The following is a 21,393-nucleotide window of genomic DNA, read 5'->3' on the forward strand; positions in this document are numbered from 1 at the left end:
CTTGAAATAGTTCTCCGGTCTCGGGGAACCCCTGCTAAAAATTAGAAATCTACAACTCGTGATACATTAGTGTGATGGTCAGAGAGAAGAATGGTCCTTGCACTTGTGATCATTGGGAAGAATTAACTCCTTACAGATAGCTAAAAAGATCAATGGTGTCAGTGGGAACTTATCTGAGAGGCAGACATGGCCCAATGCTGAAGGAACCTCTAGCAACCTCTGGAGGAACCCTAGTTGAGAATCACTGATGTAGAGGCTACCACCTTTTGTACTGTGACCGCATGAGTTCTATGTGCTATAATTAATTTTAATCATGTTTGTTTAAATAAAATTATAAAACTGTTCTTGTCTGCTCAGATAGCTACTCTTTTCACAGGGTGAGCTAACATTCTCCGCCCCATCTGCAAAACATTTGACACAAAAAACAAGTATGTGTTTGAGCTCCACTTCGGTTTTTATTTTTTTGCGCTATAAACAAAAAAAGACTGCCAATTTTGAAAAAAAAAAAAAATATATATATATTTTTTACTTTCTGCTAGAAAACATATCCAATAAAAAAAAAGGAAAAATAAAATTTCTTCGTAAGGGTCCTTTCACACGGGGCGGATCAGTTCTGATCCGCCCCGTGGATGTCCGTTTGCTCAGCGGGGATCACTCCGCCGATCCCCGCTGAGCAGGGAGATGACAGGTCTGTCTCCGCACACTGCGCAGGGACGGACCTGTCACAGCGCCGCTCTCCCCTATGGGAGATCGGATGACGACGGACCGCAGTGCCCGTCGTCATCCGATCCGATCCGCAGACGGATGGAAAAATAGCTTTTTCCTCCGTCACACTTTTTCGGATCGGAGCGGGTCGGATGTCAGCGGACATGTCACCGCTGACATCCGACGCTCCATAGACCTCTATGGAGCACCCGTTCAGGTCCGCCTGAAAAACTGACAGGCGGGCCTGAACGGGACGTTAGTGTGAAAGGGGCCTTAATGTAGGCCAATATGAATTCTGCTACATATTTTTGGTAAAAGTGTATATTGATTTGTTTGCGCAAAAGTTATAGCGTCTACAAACTATTGGATACAGTATATACTGGAATTTTTATTTATTTTTTATAAACTAGTAATGGTGGCGATCAGCGACTTATAGCGGGACTGCGATATTGCAGCGAGTAACTGGACACTAACTGACTATTTGTGGGAACCAGTGACACTAATACAATGATCAGTGCTAAAAATATACACTTGTACTAATGGCACTGGCTGGGAAGCGAAGCTAGGGAGATCAAAGTGTTAAATGTGTTAAATGTGTGCCTAGCCAGTGTTTTTGTGTACTGTGTGTGGTGCTTTTACATAGATAGATATTATTCATAGATAAGTGATGGATTTTCTTTCCCTGCTTTGCAGGGATTATGACTAAGCTAACCTTGATTTGTGAAACGCGTTAATCTTGCCATGCCTACATAGAGGTCTCATGATGTATCTTAAATGATTTTTATCTTTAATAAAGTAATTATCACTGCTTCATGCCTGAGAGTGCAGTCAACCTTTCTTGAACCAAAAAAGATCCATCACTTCCTCCCTGTGAGAATGGTGCTCTGCCTTATTTACATAGACAGAGCTCCGTCCTGTGTGTTTTCCCGATGATCGGCGGGTGCTGGTAGACATCCATTGGCCAGCAACCGCTGATTGACTTCTGCTGTGACAAATCACAGCAGAAGGGGCACACGCGTACCCACTACCTGGAGATGCAGTATTATGTATCTATATATATATATATATATATATATATATATGTGTGTGATTCTGCACAATGCAGCTGCCCTGTAGTAGTAAATCTGCTATAGGGCGGTCGGCAAGTGGTTAAAAAAGTGACTAACAAATTAAAGCTGAACTCCAACTAACACTTTTTAAAGTGGAACTAACCCCTTTGCTTTAAGCAATTACAGCAACAGTTTTTTTTTTTTATGGCAGCACTCTGATGTGACTCCCATGAGCATGTGTGGGAGTGACGTAATCATGGCTTGGCCATTCAAGGGGGCAAACAGAGCAAACCCAGAAGGAAGACCAGAAGAAAATGAAAGCACCCATGACCAATGGAGCTCTGACAGTGCATCTGTGGAGGGCATCATTTGATGGGTAAGTCTGACTTAATGTGCTAATATACTATGAAAACTAGCACATTATGGCTTAAAGTGGTTGTTAAGCCACTCTAACCTGTATAAACCATCAGCACTGCCACCTATTGTAGTGTCCCCCTCTGTGTGTGATTTATAAAAATAAATGCTGCAAATACCTAATTCAACAGCCAGATTGTGATCACATGACTGGTCAGCTTTCTCCTTTCCTTCTCTGAGAAATGCAGTGGGCGGGGCTGAGATTCCTCTGCTGATGTCAGTCTGGAGGGGAGGAGGAGAGAGCTGGCTGGTCATGTGATCACAATATTGGCTGTGAAATTAGGTATTTGCAGCATTTATGTTTATAAATCATTCACAGAGGGGGACACTGTAATAGGAGGCAGTGCTGATGGTGTATACAGGTTAGTGTTATGAGAGCATCAAGACAGAGAGGGGAGGGGGGAGGAGGACACAGGAGCAAAGAAGAGAGCAGATAGCAGGCTGCTGATGGCAGAGACATGTAAACTGACCACGGGTGTCTGGTGTCAGGAGACGTGATACACCGTGGTCAGTTTACAGAGGTGAGTGGCAGGATCAGCCAGGTTTTTTAGGTGTTACAGGGGGCCAAATGACACAGGATAAGCACTGTGTCATATATGCTTTAAAGGAGCAGGATCCATTTTTTTGGGGTTAACAAAAGCTTTAAACCTCCTGGTAAGAAATAAAGTAGAGTTTATTTCCACTTAAAGGTATACATGATATAAAGATGGCTCTGTGTAAGAGGTTTCAAACTTACTTGGCTGCTGGCATCCTTTGGGCCGAGTTGCATTGCCCATGCAGAGATGACATTGAACCCCTTAACCACATAGCAGTCTGGGAAGAGGGAGGATAAATATTCGGCATTGGATTCCGGGTACTGGTCCACTCGCATGTTATTGCTCACATCCACCAGAATCTTCCCGCTCAGTAAATGCTTCAAGTCCCACAAAGAGGAATAATGTTCTCTGTGTATTGCTACAAAGACGATGTTGGCTTTCAAAATGGCATCCTCATGGTGTGTCACGTCCACCACGTGCGGGAAAAAGTCGGCGGCACATTTTGGTTCTCGGCTTCCAATCACCACGTGATAACCGCACCTTATAAGCCGGATGGTCAAGGATTTGGCAAAGTCTCCACTCCCCAGTATGCCTATTGTCGTTTTTTCCTCTTTGACGCCATTTGTGCCATTGGGTAAGAAAGAGTTGTTCACACTCTTTGGACTTCCCATCATTGTGATGGACTCCATAGTTTAGTAGATTGTCTTCTGTCCGTTATTACTGAAAAAACAACAAATAGCTTTTAATTATTTTTGACTTTGACAAGACATTAAACTTAAGGCCAGTACACACTATATGAAAATCAAAAGTAAAATTTTGTTGGAAAAAAAACATAAGAGCAAGACTACGCATGCTCAGAAACAAAAGAATACATACAAAACTATTCAACACATGACATCACTTTTGAAGTTGTATTCTGTCGTTCGAGGATTTTTGTATGGTGAGTAACCTCTTCGCTTTCGACATGAGACTAGCATGCAACAAAAAACAGACCAACGGTCGTCCGAAAATCTGATTGTGTGTAGGAGGCTTTAGGGCTTTTACTCCTGAATTTGAAAGAGAACATTGCTGTACAATGCAACATCCACATATACTCTCCATGCCCCATCCCCCTGCATAAATTGCCTGCTGATAGTATGTCCAAAGCTTATCTGTGATAAAAAAAAAAGGTTGATTTCTAATGGCCTTACATCCGTCTTATTGCAAGTTCTTCTTTTTGTGAGATTTAGCTGTTCTGTAGTCCCCAGGATCTCGCTGGGAGGAGTGTGGCATCACTTGTCTAGACGTTACAGGTGGAAGATTGGGTAAATATAAAGCTAGGTAGGTTCATACTTGTGCGTCTGCATTTTCATACTTTTTTTGGATATGTTTTTCATGTGCTGTCTGAAGTCTACAGGGTCCAAACCATACTATGCACCTTTTTCCAAGTCACATGGAAGGAACAGGCCCTATAGACTAGAGGAGATTCTTCTTGTGCATTTTGAATGGAAACGTAAAAGTATGGCCAAAGCCTTTATCTTATGGGTCACAGGGGCACACTTACTTTTTCTCTCCTGTGACCGAGAGTTAGCCGATGTCTGTTTCCATTAACAGCTGACATAGCAGAGCTACACCAGGCTCTGGAAGGACCCCAACAATATTGTCAGGATCCACTCAGCTACATGATTAACAGCTGACTCTGTGTCTCAGTGTTGACAGTCAGAGCCAGCTTCACCCGCTCTCTGCTCTGACCGGAGCTCCAGTGAGTGCTGGAGGGTGTAGAGCAGAAAGTGGCGACTGATAGCCACAGCTCTCCGCTCTGAGTAGACGGAGAACTGAGTGATCAGCAGTCATGTGATCACTCAATTCTCAGTGTATTGCTAATATCTGATTCCTCCTGTATTGAGTTGCAAACTGTTGGTGCTATATTGAGTTGCAAACTGTTGGTGCTATATTGAGTTGCAAACTGTTGGTGCTATATAAATCACCCTGAATAATAATAATAATAATAATAATAATATGGGACAGCTGCAGCATAGGAAGTGAATATGAATGTTTTTTTTTTTTTAAACCCCAATCGTCACCATTAATTTAAAGTAATGAGATAAGGGGGGTATGTCAGGGGATACTCCAAAAAATGCCCCTTGACAAGGAAATTTTAATGGACTATCTCGGTACCCAGAGATTGGACAGTTGAGTATAAAAAAATATATTTTATTGTAGAAAAACAACTCGATACACAATATTACAAATCACATATAAAAACATAATTGCATACAGAAGCAAGATAGTACAAACTTTAAATAATGGGAACCCCACAAACATCATCACTGTTAATATAAGGATGATGGCACCCACCCCTATCTTCACTCCTTTTTATTCATTTAAAGTGGTTGGATATGGCCCTTGCATATACCCAGAATGACTGGATTTGGGTGATACAGAGAGATCAAACAAATCCTCCTACGTAAGTTGTACCTGTTTATCTGCATTCTGTTCTTCTCTACATTTGTTCAGAATTGAAAAAGCTTATATCAGCTGTCAGAAAAAAAAAGGAGAGCTGAAGTAACACACCGCAGAGCTCAGTAAGGAAAGATCTGTGAGCTGATTGGAGGGAAGGGACACCCATCACCCCCATCACCATTTTTTTCTTGGTGTCAGAAAAACTTGTCAGAAGTGAGACATACTGATCGTAGAGGAATGAGGTAGCACACACAAATGACACTTAGTGCTCTGGAATGAGACAAGTACACACTATAGACCAGTGATTGCGACCCTTGGCTCCCTAGATGTTTTAGAACTACATTTCCCATGATGCTCATCTACACTGCACAGTGCATGAGCATCATGGGAAATGTAGTTCCAAAACATCTAGGGTGCCAAGGTTCACCATCACTGCTATAGAGGGATATGATTTGTTTGTATTTCATGTCTGAGGTTTACAACCACTCTTATGTATATTCTACAGGTACATTTTGGACGTACCGTCAGTAGAAGATTTTTACAGTGGAGATAAGCCCGGGCAATATACACGGAAATTTCACTGCAAGGTCTTCTTTAAAGTAAAAAACTTTTTTTTTCACCTTTGGATAGAAGTTTTGTCAGCATTTTCTAAAACTGATTGCTAAGCAGAAGGGTCAACCTTTACTATAACCACCTAAACATTCTCAGCATCTCCATGCAAAAGTCTTTGCATTGCACAAAAGATCCCTCTAATTTCACATCAGTTCTTTCTGCAAAGTCATTTGGCAAAAGCTTTGAGCAAATAAAGTGAGCCGGGGTGGCAGTTCTGGAGCAATCTGTACTGTTGCTTTGGTTGCAGGGAAAATAAATTTGGATCGTAGCTGGCGGTAGATTGAAATGAGATGGTCCATTTTATTCCAATGAAATGACAAAATGTATTGTAGAGCATTAAAATATGTTTTATCACTTTCTTGAATGCAGAATTTTCCTTGCATTGAGATTTTTGTGCACATCTTTACCTGGGATTTACAGTACATGTACAAAGTATATAATGTGCACCTCACCTATGTAAAATCCTATTTGCAGAATATCTATTCATTAAAGCAGGGGTCTCCAAACTGTGACCCGGGGCCAGATGCCGCCCTTTGTTTGCCTTTATCCGGCCCTTGGGGCACTTTTCCTTCTACTGATACAAGACACTATTCCTTCCACTGACACCATTGATGGGGAATTATTCCTCCCACTGATACCAATGATGGGGCACTCTTCCTCCCACTGACGCCAATGGTGGGACACTATTCTTCAAACTGACAATGGCGGGGAACTATTCCTCCCACTGACGCCAATGGTGGGACACTATTCTTCAAACTGACAACAATGACGGGAAACTATTCCTCCCACTGACACCAATGATGGGGCACTATTCCTCCCATTGACGCTAATGGTGGGGCACTATTACTCGAACTGACACCTATGATGGGGCACTATTCCTCTCACTTACACCAATGATGGGGCACTATTCCTCTCACTTACACCAATGATGGGGCACTATTCCTCCCACTGAAACCAATGATGGGGCACTATTCCTCAAACTGACACCAATGATGGGGCACTATTCCTCCCATTGACACCAATGATGGGGCACTATTCCTCCCACTGACACCAATGATGGGGCACCATTTCTCCTACTGACACCAGCAAGCAATAGGGCACTATTCCTCCCCTAATGCCAAAAGATGCATTGTTTAATCCCACTGACACCAGGATAATTTCTACACACAGTCCCGTAAAGTCTGGAGGACAGTAAACTGGCCCTTTGTTTTGAGAGTTTGGAGATCCCTGCATTAAATTATAAGTCCACATGCACACAAGTATTTAGCACCCACTGTCACATTTAAAAAATGGCGCAGCTGTGCGGGGCTTCACCCACACAACATCATTTATTCACAGGAATCTGTATATAAATGACCTACAAGTGCCATGTGCCACTGTGGCAGATGGCTTGTAGTTCTCAATGAATTACCAGGGCACTCATCAACGCCCTGGTAGTTCACTGACAGTTCCTGCTTTTGAGTAACTGTCTGCCCTTATGGAGATACGTGGCAGAGAGCTCTCAGCAGTGTCAGCAGAAGCCTGACATTGTGCCCATGATCCACAAATCGCAGGTGCAAAGCTCTGCAGACTCAAGTGTAAAAAAATATTAAATGCAGCTTTTGTACCTGCAAAATCATGTGCATTTATTAAAAAAAAAAAATTATGATTCAAACTCCCTCCAGGGCCGGAACAAAGGGTGGGCAGAAGGGACAGCTGTCCTGGGCACTGTGGTATCATGTGAGGTAGGGGGGCACCCACAGGGAGGTTGGAGGGAGGGGATTTGTGTTGGGAGGGGGGATTTGGGGGGGGGGGGTGGCAGGGCATAAGAATTGTTCTAGGAGGGGAAATTTGGGGAGGTGTGCTAGGAGTGGTGATTCGAGGGGATTTGTTTTGGAATAAGGTATGGGGGAAGAAGATGTGTGATAGGAGGGGGGATTTCAGGGGTTTTGTGCTTGAAAAGATAATATAGTAGAGGGATGGGATTTTTGCTAGGAGGGGATTTGTCCAGCAGGGATGACTGGGGGTATTTGTGCTGGGGGGGTTGGAGTGTCTGGGGAGGGGAGGTGGACCTGTGCTGGGGGCATATGGGAAGTGAAAAGATTGGAGCTGAGGGGTTGGAAGGGGAGCAAAGAATTGTGCTAGGAAGGGGATTTCAGGGGGGCGGATTTGTACTGGGAAGGGGGGGGGGGATTTATGCTTGAGCGGTAAACATGCACATTAGTGCCCTACACCTTGGGAAAGGTGGGGTGCACAATTTGGCATGTTCACCCTGGGCTGACCTTGTCCCGATACTGACTCCCTCATATAAACTTTCTCGTGATGCAGTAGCTCTGAGCTCAGCATTTGAGACCTCTCACCTGTGCTGGTGGTATGAACGATAGTTCTAAGGCTCTCTTAGTGACGTCCTGGGAGTTTTCAAGTCAGGCCTCATGAGGTATATAAATTGCAAACATCCATAGCAAAGGCATTTTTTCAACTTCAGCCAAAAAACTGCATAGAAAGTTTAGCCGGTTTGGCAAAGGTGAGCTAACCCTTTAAAACGATTGTAAAGAAAAATGAAAAAAAACAAAACAACAAAAATCTCTATATTTACCTACTCTGTGTAATTAAAAAGGCACAGAGCGGCCCTGAACCTCCACTTCTTGGATTCCCTGCCGGCGCTCCTGGCTCCTCCTACTTGATAGTCAGTAATAGTAATAGTCAGCAATACTACAGTAATAGCTGTAATCTTCCTGATTCAGAGCCCAACAGCATCCCCACTGCACACTAAGCATAAGAGGACACTCGGCACTGCCGCCATTCATAGAACCAGGGGTGCCCGGGTGCCGCCCCCTCTCTCAAGGCCATCCCCCTATAAGCAATGGATAGATTCATGCATAGCATGAATCTATCCATGCCCATTGCGGCCGTCCCTCTATTCATGTGTCCAGCCCCTTTCAGGGCACCAGTGCATGAGTTACAGCAATTATTATTTTTTTAAGCACCTGATTAGAGACAGAGGCCCTAATAGGCTTCAAAATAGGTTGGGCTCGGGTTGCACTTGGGTGGACTCGGGTGCGACCGGAGCCGATCCAGGTGTGTTGCAACAGCGAATATTGATCCTCATCCCGGTCAATCAGGAAGCGGGTCTGATACCCATCACTCGATTGTCTGAAAGGACAGGTGATCCTATTGGACACCTAGGAGGAGGGAAGGAGACGCACGCCAGAAACAATGAGAAAACCCGCTGCTCCACGCTCAATCCCTGTCGCCACTCCACGGATGCTCGATCCCCGCCGGCACTCCACGGATGCCCGAAAGGCTGATCGCCACTGCTGCTCCATGAATGCCTGATCCCTGCCGCCGCTCTACAGATGCCTGATCCCCGCCGCCACTCTATGGATGCCAGATTCCCACTGCTGCCTAGATGGGGTAAGTGTCACGGTCCCTACCGTGTATTTTGGACAGCCAGGTGTAGTCACGCCTCAAGTGGCTCTGGGTGGTATTGAACTCATGACTGCCAGTAGTTGTTCCCGTTACCTTACCTCTGAGCCACACCTCAGTTCTATTCTGCCTGCTTTCCAGCCATGTCTAGTTTTGCATTAGTACTGTGGGCAATTCTGTTTGTACCTTTCACTCTTGGATCAGCTGTGGCAGGTTACCTAATCAGCTAGGATATAAAACACTGCCTCACTCTGAGGGCTTTGTCAGTTCATTGTCTCTTGTTGCCAAAGGTTCCTGAGTTCCAAGACTGACCCCGGCTACCGACCCTGGCTTGTATATCGTTTATTCTGTCTTCTGGAATCCCTGACTACGGCTTTACCTGGACAATCCTTTGGCAAATTCCTGTCAAGCCCCCGTGCACAGATTCACAGCCCAGGTAGCTTATCTGTTTGTTACTGTGGGCTGTGTTTATTTGCAAGGGTGAGCCTACATCTCTGCAACATGGACTCCAATCTAGGTAAGCCCTTACATAATGAACTGACCAACAGGGAGTCCGCAGAGATGTACAGGATGCTCACCTCCCTTGCTCTACAAATCTCCAGCTTGGGCCAGACCATTGCTGAGCTGCAGCAAGAAGTCCGTTTGTTTAGAGGCACAGTACACCCAACCCTGGAACCTGCATGTCCAGAACCGTTTGTTTTGATGCCTGAGAAGTTTGATGGTAATCGTGCATCCTTCTTTTGTTTTAAGATGGATTGTGAGCTGTTGTTTGCCCTTAAGCCTAGGACCTATGCCACTGACTTTATTAAGATTCGTGCTTCCATCAACCTGCTCACTGGACAATGCAAAACATGGGCTCATCAGCTTTTACAGGAAAGGAGTCCAGTCTTGGATAGCTGGGAGGCATTCATGTTTGCTCTGGATTCTTACATTCGTGTTTCTAAGACCAGAGTTCCCAAGTCTACTCTTTGCTCACGTGGCCTGCGGGAATCCAAGGACAGAAGTACCCGGTACAGATACGACTCCATGCCATCACAGTATGTTCCAAGTCATGAAGCTGAAGTCCTTACCCCACAAAGCCTAGACGCTCCTAAGGTCACACGCACACCTTCCCTGGGAGACGTAGAACCCATGGAGATAGGGGCCATCCGGCTCAAGCTATCCCAAGGTGAAAGAGAGCGGAGGAGAGACTGTGGTCTTTGTTTTTACTGTGGGGGAAGAGGGCATCTTATATCTCTCTGTCCAATTCGCCCACCTCGGTCTAAGGTTCTCCAAGTGGGTACTTCTAGGATCCTTCCTGCTGTCCCTGAATCTCTGCCTGCTATCCAGCTCGAAGTGTCGGTGCCTGTTTCTCCTGTTGAAGTGCCGGTGACCCCGCTTGAAGTTCCTGTGCCGGTGACCCCGCTTGAAGTTCCTGTGCCGGTGACCCCGCTTGAAGTTCCTGTGCCGGTGACCCCGCTATCTCCTGACTGTACGTATGCCTCAAATGGCACCATAGTCCGTAAGCAGGACCTGAAGACTTTCGAAAGAGCCTTGCGAGCGACGAAAGTCTACCCAACTGGAACTTCTAAAACTAAGAAAGCCCAAAAGAAATAGGATGTTCCATGCTCTGAGGGCATTCCTAAGGGGAGGGAACTGTCACGGTCCCTACCATGTATTTTGGACAGCCAGGTGTAGTCACGCCTCAAGTGGCTCTGGGTGGTATTGAACTCATGACTGCCAGTAGTTGTTCCCGTTACCTTACCTCTGAGCCACACCTCAGTTCTATTCTGCCTGCTTTCCAGCCATGTCTAGTTTTGCATTAGTACTGTGGGCAATTCTGTTTGTACCTTTCACTCTTGGATCAGCTGTGGCAGGTTACCTAATCAGCTAGGATATAAAACACTGCCTCACTCTGAGGGCTTTGTCAGTTCATTGTCTCTTGTTGCCAAAGGTTCCTGAGTTCCAAGACTGACCCCGGCTACCGACCCTGGCTTGTATATCGTTTATTCTGTCTTCTGGAATCCCTGACTACGGCTTTACCTGGACAATCCTTTGGCAAATTCCTGTCAAGCCCCCGTGCACAGATTCACAGCCCAGGTAGCTTATCTGTTTGTTACTGTGGGCTGTGTTTATTTGCAAGGGTGAGCCTACATCTCTGCAACATGGACTCCAATCTAGGTAAGCCCTTACAGTAAGTGCTGGTAGACCTTGCTTTGTGCTGTGGTCCAAATCATTTGGTGGAGGGGGATTATGGTGTGAGGTTGTTTTTCAGGGTCTGGGCTTGACCCCTTAGTTCCAGTGAAGGGAACACTTAAGGCGTCAGCATACCAACACAATTTGAACAATTTCATGCTCCCAGCTTTGTGGGAACAGTTTGGAGATGGTCCCTTCCTTCCCAACATGACTGAGCACCAGTTCACAAAGCAAGGTCCATAAAGACATGGATGAGCAAGTTTGGGGTGGAGGAACTTGACTGGCCTGCACAGAGTCCTGCCATCAAACTCAGCCACTGTGCCCATCAAATGCAGCCACTGTGCCCATCAAATGCAGCCACTGTGCCCATCAAATGCAGCCACTGTGCCCATCAAACACAGCCACTGTGCCCAACTGTGTCATCAAACATACCCACTGTGCCATATCAAATACTCCCACTGTGTGTGCATTGGCAGGTTACCTTTTTTGATGCCTATTAGAGCCTAACACCCCCCCCCCCCCCCCGAAAAAAGGGGCCAGGCGCCTGAATAAGGGGTGGCAGTGGTGGCCATAGATAGTTTCAGGAAAAGCCCCAGACCATGACACTCCCATCCCTATACTTGACTGTAGGCAAGACACACTTGAGTTTGTATTCCTCACTAGTGATGGCCGAACAGTTCGCCCGGCGGTCGTTTTGCGGCGAATTTCAGCTGTTTGCGATTCGCCCGATCGGCGGACTATTGCCGCCGTTCGCCCAGCGGACTTCCGTGTTTTCTGTGTAAAAGAACTTTGACCTATGATGACACATCCATCATGGGGTGCAGGACAGCCAATTGAGACATTACAGCACATGGACACTTGGACATTCCCCCTAACCTATAAATACACCCGATCCGGCGGCCATTTTACATTTTTTCTTCTGTCACTATAGGGAGAGGTTGCTGTGTGGAGCAGGGAGAGATTCCAGTGACCCAAATCGCTAGCTATTTGGTACACAAAAGTTATTTTCAGGACTGGTATAGGTGTTAGGTGTATATAGGTTTGCTGTGCTACTGATTGTTGCAGCAGCCTGAGTGTCTTTTGTCAGTTTAGAGAAAGGGACAGGACGGTGTGTGCTGCAGGGAGAGTCAGTTTAGTCATCATCATTAGCTGTTACTATCAGGTCCACAAAAGTGCTATTCCAGTTATTGTTCCAGTAGCCTCTGTTTTGTCAGTTTATATAGGGACAGGCAGGAAGCAGTGTGTCAGGCAGTGAGGGTCAGTTTAATCAGTAGCTGTTACTATTAGTTCCACAAAGGTTCTTTTCAGGACTGGTATGGTAATAGGCTTGTACACGTATAATATTCTTTCTTCCAAATATAGAAAGAATATTATACTTGACTGCTGCCCTTCTGCTGCAGTCTGCTAATCATTCACAACCCACTTGTTCCACAAACCTCCTTATAAGGACTGTTAACTTGGTCTGTCTAGGGTGCTACAGTACATAGGGTTGAGTGAGGTACAGTCTGCCATTCTATAAGGACTGGTATCGGTCCACAATACATAGGGTTGAGGTGCACTACTGCTGACCACTGCCCTATACTGCAGCAGTCCTTCATCGGTATAGGGACTGACGTACAGTCTGCTAATCACTCACACACAACCTACTTGGTCCACAAAAGTCCTTATAAGGACTGGTAACTTGGTCTGTCTAGGGTGCTACAGTACATAGGGTTGAGTGAGGTACAGTCTGCTACTCTATAAGGACTGGTATAGGTCCACAATACATAGGGTTGGGGTGCACTACTGCTGACCACTGCCCTATACTGCAGCAGTCCTTCATTGGTATAGGGACTGACGTACAGTCTGCTAATCACTCACACACAACCTACTTGGTCCACAAAAGTTCTTATAAGGACTGGTAAGGTATAGGGTACTACAGTACATAGGGTTGAGTGAGATACAGTCTGCCATTCTATAAGGACTGTTATCGGTCCACAATACATAGGGTTGAGGTGCACTACTGCTGACCGCTGCCCTATACTGCAGCAGTCCTTCAGGGTCATTTAAAAAATGACAGGCAGAGGAAGAGGCAGGCCCTTCCGCAGGGGTGGTAGGGGTAGGGCAGGAGCAACAGGCTTGAGCCAAAGTGGGAAGTTGCAGAAGGTGCGTTCAATTACTTTAAAGGACGCACCAGACTTGGTTGAGTGGCTCGCTCAGTCTTACTCTTCTGCACGCTCCTCATCCTCTCGATCTGCCCCCTGTTCTTCACTCTCTGCTATGTGCACCCCCAAAGACACTACCACCAACACCACCACCACCACATACCTTCCGCTTGAGTCACAGGAATTATTTTCCGATCCATATCAAGACATTTCTGATGCACAGCCACTCTTGGTATTGGATCAGGAAGAGGAGGTAGCAACAACCGCTACTCAGCAGTCTGACGACAGTACCCAGATCAGCCCAAGGAGGAGGTTAGTCCCCGGTGTTGCTGCCTACTCCAAGATCTCTACTTATAGCGGTGGGGAAGGTGACGTTGATGATGACGTGTCTAGTGATGTCACGTGGGTGCCCACAAGAGAGGAAGAGGAGGGGAGTTCAGAGGGAGATATGGACCAGCAGATAGGGAGGAGAAGCAGGACTAACTTACATTGCACAGGAGGGACAAAGCAGACTGCAAATGTATCAGGAGCGAGTCATCGACCATGTACGGTCACATCTGGCGCTCCCAGAACACCGGCACATGGCTCCGCAGTGTGGGCTTTTTTTTAACGTGTCCGCTGCTGACAATAGCGTTGCCATCTGCAATCTTTGCAGTCAACGCATTAGTTGCGGTAAGCCCAACACTCACCTAGGGACGACCGCCTTAAGAAGGCACATGAGCAGCCATCACCGAGCCGAGTGAGAGCAACGGAACACACAAAGCCACACTGCAGGCTCTCACCGTCCAGCCTCGTCTTCTACTTCTCCTTCTCCTCTCTCCTCTCTCCTCACAATTGTCCTCCACTCCACCTTCCATCACGTCAAGCTCACGTTTTTCTGCAAAAAGGCAGGCTTCCGTGGGCCTAATGTTCGAGCGTAAAAAAATGATGACGCCAGATAACCCTCTTGCCCAACGGTTGACGGCTGGCTTGTCAGAACTCATAGCCCGCCAACTACTGCCATATAAACTGGTGGACTCCGAGGCCTTTCGCAAATTTGTTGCCATTGGAACACCACAATGGAAGGTCCCAGGAAGGAAGTATTTCTCAGAGAAGGGCATCCCAGAGCTATATGGCCATGTTCAGCGGCAAGTGAATGTATCTCTGGCACACAGTGAATAATCACATTTCCTGTTCCTGTGAAGTCACGACCAGCTGCTTCTTGTTTCCTGCCTCCTGGTTCCCAGCATTCTCTGGATCCCTGTAAGATCACACCAGTGCCCCAGGCTGCAAAGGGAAGACTTTTATGAGACTCCAGGACTGGCGATTTTCACCACATACTGAACTCATCTAATTTAACCTATTTTGATGCCCCTGCCTCTGAGTCCTCCCTCTGGACCTTTGAGTTAAACGTCCGGGAGTGAGTCTCCTTCCCAAGATCCTTTGGAGCAGTGGAACCAGGAGGACATCGAGGAACCCCCCCTTGACTGGAAGTGGTGTCTATTTTCACAAGTCTTGTGTGACCCTCTGTAGTGGGGGGTCATACCTATCTGGTAAGCAGCAAACCTTATCGTATGTTGGTGGTGGATTGAACACAATTTTTCCCATTTTGGACCTAGTGGTGAACTCTCTATGAATATTTTGGTTCATTTTTGGAGGATTTTATTTACAGCTCTACGTTAATCAATCTGGTGGCTCCTATACACGGACTTATTGTTTATACACTGGGTGTTTATGTTTTCTAATTTTTTTATGTATTTATAGGTTTATGCCATGGAATTTTACTGTATGTGGTAAATTGCATTGGTCAGACTTTGGGTTTTGAGATATTAACACATGTGTGTTTTTACATCACGTATGTGTATAGGGCTGCTATACCCTGTATAATACTTATTCTAATTTTATTGCACAATTAGGTGTTTGTTAAGCGCGGCTTATGATTTTTCGTTTTACTTATTCTGTATTTATGTGACACAGTGAAGCCGCAGCTGAACATTTATTTTCAAAAAAATACTATACAAGAAATTCACATATTTTTATATCTTTCTTTTTCACCTTAGCGCAGTTTTTTCCTTTTTTCTTAGATCAGTGGCTAACACCGCTCAATTTGACACTTGGTAAAGTGGTGTGTGACAACGGTGCCAATCTGCTTAGCGCATTGAAACAGGGCAAAATCACGCACGTGCCATGCATGGCACACGTCTTAAACTTGGTCGTGCAGCGATTCCTTGTCAAATACCCTGGGGTCCAGGACATCTTGCGGCAGGCAATTTCAGAAGATCTTACACGGCCATGGCTCGCCTTGCTGACATTCAGTGGCGACACAATCTGCCGGTCAGACGTCTTATTTGCGATTGCCCGACGTGATGGAACTCAACCTTCTATATGCTTGATAGGCTGCTCCAGCAGAAACGTGCAGTTAACGTCTACCTGTATGAACTCTGCGGCAGAACCGGTTCTGGGGAGCTGGGTTTTTTTTCACCGCGCCAGTGGCTGCTCATGCGCGACGCATGCAGACTTCTGCCCCCATTTGAGGAGATCACCAAACTGGTCAGTCGCAGCCATGGCGCCATCAGTGACATGGTACCTTATGCCTTCTTTATGGAGCGTGCATTGCGTCGTGTCATTGATCAAGCTGTGGAGGAGCAGGAGCGGGGAGATGAGGAAGTCGCAATGCTGGATGAATTCCCAGGGGGGGCTACTCTATCTGAGACAAGTGAACAACAGGAGTCTGAAGAGGAGTCAGAGGAGGATGGTGCCGGGGCGGATGAGGGGGAGCAAGAAGAGCATGCCTTAAACCTTTCTGGAATCCCTGTTGTGCGTGGATGGGGAGAGGAGAATGAAGAGGACGACATTATCCTGGATGATGAGCAGGAGCCAGGCCACCACACCGCTTCCACTTTAGTGCAAATGGGGGCCTTCATGCTCCAGTGTTTTAATAGGGACCCCCGTATAAAAAGCATAAGGGTCAAGGACCAGTACTGGGTGGCAACGTACTTAGACCCCCGGTACAAACACAAAATGGCGGAAATGTTACCGCCGTCACAGAGGGCTGTCAGAATGCAGCATTTCCAGGCCTTGCTTTGAGAAATGCTGCATTCTGCTTTTGCATGCGCTGGCAGAGGAGCAATTCCCACTCCCAGAGAAGGAGTTGCGGGTACCAATCCAACAGCGCCTGCAAGAAGAGGCCGGTTTGAAGATGTGTTGGTGACTTCGGATATGAGGTCATTCTTTCAGCCAACCCATCGACAGGTGTCATCCGGATCCAGCATCAGGGAACGCCTAGACAGTCAGGTGTCCGACTACATCGGGTTAACGGCCGATGTGGACGCTCTGAGGAGTGATGAACCCCTGGACTACTGGGTGGGCAGGCTTGACCTCTGGCCAGAGCTTGCCCAATTTGCAACCGAACTGTTGGCTTGCCCCTCATCCAGTGTCCTGTACGAAAGGACGTTCAGCGCAGCAGGGGGGATCGTGACCGATAAGCGTACTCGCCTAGCTCACAACAGTTTTAACTACCTCACATTTCTAAAAATGAATGATGCATGGATCTCGGAGGAATTCAACACATGTGACCAGTAGACCATGTATATGTCTATAAACAATTTTTTGAATCGAGCACAGAGACCTTCTTTCTTCATTTGGCTCACTTCCTTGTCCAAAAAAAGCACACCGTACTATATGCCCGTACCCTCCTCTTTGAAGAGGTTGAGCGGTGTCATATTTCTACTGGGGCTGCTTATTATGAGGGGCTCCCACCATCCCTGTGCTGTGCTGACATCCTCCTGGGGCTGTACCTCTGCTGTGCATATTATGAGGGGCTCTCACCATCCCTGTGCTGTGCTGACTTCCTCCTGGGGCTGTACCTCTGCTGTGCATATTTTGAGGTGCTCCCACCATCCCTGTGCTATGCTCATTATGAGGGGCTCCCACCATCCCTGTGCTGTGCTGACTTCCTCCTGGGGCTGCTTATTATGAGGGGCTCCCACCATCCCTGTGCTATGCTGACATCCTCCTGGGGCTGCTTATTATGAGGGGCTCCCACCATCCCTGTGCTATGCTGACATCCTCCTGGGGCTGCTTATTATGAGGGGCTCCCACCATCCCTGTGCTATGCTCATTATGAGGGGCTCCCACCATCCCTGTGCTATGCTGACTTCCTCCTGGGGCTTCTTACGGTGCAGGTGTCAGTGCTGTATATCACGGTGCTGATGTCAGTGCTCTCTGTCACGGTGCTGCTGTCAGTGCTGTATATCACGGTGCTGGTGTGAGTGCTTTATGTCACGCTGCTGATGTCAGTGCTCTCTATCACGGTGCTGCTGTCAGATGACTTTATCACGGTGCAGGTGTCATTGCTGTATGTCACGCTGCTGGTGATCATCTCCTGCACCCTCTTCTTTGCCTACTCTGGTCCCTGACCTTCCCTCTCCTCCATTGCCTTCATGCGCTCCACAGTCCTGAATTGTCACAACAATTTCCCATATAAAAAAAGAATGCTTGTAGTTGTCGATCCCAAATTCACCTCATACATGTGTTATGTCATTGGCCATGTGGTGGTACTATGTTTGCACAGCTATTAATTAATTTGTGGCTACAAATTTGACCTGTAGGTTTGCGAAGTTCGCCTCCCATTGAAGTCAATGGGGCCCGCCGCAAACGTTCCGGTTCGCAAACTATCGGCCGCATTCACGAAACGTCCCGTCGGAAGTTCGTCCATCACTACTCCTCACCTGGTTGCCACCACACACATTTGACACCATCTGAAACAAATATTTTTATCTTGGGCTCATCAGACCACAGGACATGGTTCCAGTAATCAATGTCCTTAGTCTGCTTGTCTTCGGCAAACTGTTTGCCAGCTTTCGTGTCCATCATCTTAGAAGAGGCTTCCTTCTGGGATGACAGCCATGCAGACCAATTTGATGCAGTGTGCGGCGTATGGTCTGAGCACTGACAGGCTGACCCCCCCCCACCCCTTCAACCTCTGCAGCAATGTTGGTAGCACTCATACGTCTATTTCCCAAAGACAACCTTTGGATCAGACGCCAAGCATGTCTGGATAAGACGCCAAGCAGGCCTCACCACTTGGGGAGGGAAAATGGCTAATTGGGCCCAATTTGGACATTTTCCCTTAGGGGTGTACTCACTTTTGTTGCCAGCGCTTTAGACATGAATGGCTGTGTGTTGAGTTATTTTGAGGAGACAGTAAATTTACACTGTTATACAAGCTGTACACTCACTACTTCACATTGTAGCAAAGTGTCATTCCTTCAGTGTTGACACATGAAAATATATAAGACTGTACTGTACTTGTACTGTCCCCCCTCTACATTGTAAAGTGCTGCGTAAACTGTTGGCACTATATAAAACGTGAATAATAATATAATAAAACATTTACAAAAATGTGAGGGGTGTACTCACTTTTGTGAGATACTGTGTGTGTGTGTGTATATATATATATATATATATATATATATATATATATATATATATATATAAATGCATTGTAGACTATATAAAAATATGTATAAATTAAACATATGATACAGGCAGAGCCAGACAGATGTGTTACAATAACGAAAGGAAGATCACTCTATTTTGTATATGATCTATTATAGAGGTAAATAATTATACATATAGATACTATATATATATATATATATATATATATATATATGTAACTCATATTACAGACAGGATCAGGCAGATGTGTTGCAATGGTGATAGGAAATAATACATTATATATATATATATATTTATAGATCGTACAGTAAATATGTCTATTTATAAACACTCTCCAGATTCTATTTATAAATGTAATTATTCCAGGCAGTTGTGTTACAATGTTGCAGGGAAATAAAGATTTGTATGAGAAAATGCATTCCATTTAGATAGAAGGAATGGATGGAGTGCGGGGAGCAAAGGAAGGAAATGAAGAGATGACTGTATTCATTCATCCATCCACCCCCCCAGGATGGCCCCTCCCCCCTCCCCAGGTATACAGAGGTATACACTCACCTGTGTGTGATGGCTCAGGGTGACAATGTCCAGTGCGGGGACATCATAGAACGTCATACCAGTCTGCTGCCTGGCCGCCTGCAGACGAGGACTAGGATCTGCGCAGCCCCGCCAATCCCTGAGCGCCTCTAAGCAGCCGCCTGCCCTGCGGAGGGTGAGAGGATCCCGCTGATTGGCTGAGGCTGACTGCGCTGTAGGAGAGAGGATGGAGCTGATGGATCATCCCTGGCTGTTGGATCCAGGGAAGGGTGTTGAGTGTTCCATGTATGAGGGTGCGATGGTCTGCAGGGATAGTAGAAGACAAGGTGTATGGCTCTATTCACACTGACCGATGTCCGCGCAGGAGAAGATTGGTCATGAATGTCCTTGTCTATGAACATACAGCAGGGTCAGGTCTCTGGATGCAGTATGCAGATATCTCAGCCCCAGTTTTGGAAATTTTCTTTCTGAAAACCCTTTTTGATGCCAGAGGCGGGTTTTCAATTTTTGTTTGCACACATTAATATGCACCTTTTAGACCTGACAATAAATTATTATTATTGTTAATAATAATAATAATAATAATAATCTATTTTCTGAAAGCAGGAACCTTAGAGAATAAAATGGTGGTAGCTGTAATTTTTTGTGTTGCTTGATATTAGTACAGCTATTTATCAAACACATACATTTAGTAAAAAATAAAGTTCAGTTTGCTCACACACACAAAATGTTACCCAATTTTTTGGTAAAGGATGAGGTTGCATCAAGTAATCTCAAGCCCTATTATTGTATACACCCATGAAATGGCGAAATACTTCAGTACATCAGGTCTCTATAAGAAACCCTCTTACATCAGGGTCCATATCAAAGCCCCCCTAACATCAGGGTCCCTATCAGGGCTCCCTTTAAATCGGGTCCCTATCAGAGCTCTCCTTACATCAGGGTGCCTATCCAGGCCCATATTTACTCCCTTTGCCGCTCCGAGGCCGGGTCCTTCAATGCCGCCCCCCCCACACACAGATACGCACACCACCATTCTGGTCCTTTATCGGTGACTGCTACAAAAGATCTCAGACTGGCCTGGCGGCGCTGTCACTCACCTCCTCTCAGGTGCACCATGCAGGGCTCAGTCAGATGGCTCTGGCTCGGCGGCTCTGGTTTTCTTCTATAGTCTCCTCTCCGCAGTCCACACATGTCTGTCTCTTCCCATAACCCCCATCCCGGTGGCGCTCCCACTGTTGACTCCTTTTTAGGATCCCCTCAGAGATTGCAGACATGATACAGTAAAAGACAATAGATGGTCAGAGGCTGCGGACATACCACAGAAGGGGGACAGAGGCTGCGGACATACCACAGAAGGGGGACAGAGGCTGCGGACATACCACAGGAGGTGGGCAGAGGCTGCGAGCATGATGGTGTCCTCCTCACCCCCTCACAGTAGCTTCTCTGACCACCATCATATTACTTCTCCACATCATCAGTGTGCTGTGTCCTCCTCCTGTGCCCCATTCACCTCTCCTGTGAAGAGGTGAAAGTGACACAGGAGGACACAGCACACTGATGAATGATGTGGACTGGAGAAGTAATATGATGGATGGTGGACAGAGCACATCAGTCTCTGTCCCCTGCATGGCCTGGCTTCTGCCTCCCAGTAACACCCTCCTCTCTCTCTCTGTCTCCTTTTTTTACTATGGATATCCCCCAGCTTCACTTTCCTCCTCCTCCTCACCGACACCAGCTGCTCGACTCCTCTGCGGCTTTGCTTATGACGAGTGCACTGCAAAGTCGCCGTCCGCCGTGGTCTACACTCTCGATCTTTTCAAAAATGGCGCCGGGTGGCGCAATCACGTTACTGTGCATGTGCCGCCCTCCGAGCACGTACAAGCTTTCCTGAGCCCAGCCGGCTTCGGAACTGCGCAGTTGCGTGGTCGGCTC

General features: G+C 46.5%; 1 protein-coding gene across 1 annotated transcript in view; it reads right to left on the bottom strand.

Moving 5' to 3' along the window:
- STEAP2 (STEAP2 metalloreductase) overlaps positions 1-19,619 on the bottom strand; it is a 61,662-nt gene extending 42,043 nt beyond the window's left edge. Inside the window, exons 1-2 of the mRNA XM_077490885.1 lie at positions 19,480-19,619; positions 2,905-3,424 (exon numbers count right to left, since the gene is read on the bottom strand). Coding sequence (XP_077347011.1) covers positions 2,905-3,393 — 489 coding nt within the window. The 5' untranslated portion in view covers positions 3,394-3,424; positions 19,480-19,619. The remainder of the gene's footprint in view (positions 1-2,904; positions 3,425-19,479) is intronic.
- Positions 19,620-21,393: the final 1,774 nt, after the last annotated feature.

The sequence above is a fragment of the Lithobates pipiens genome, unplaced genomic scaffold, assembly GCF_037356315.1.
Source record: "Lithobates pipiens isolate NorthernLeopardFrog02 unplaced genomic scaffold, aLitPip1_a1.2 Scaffold_19, whole genome shotgun sequence".
Classification (NCBI taxonomy): Eukaryota; Metazoa; Chordata; class Amphibia; order Anura; family Ranidae; genus Lithobates; species Lithobates pipiens.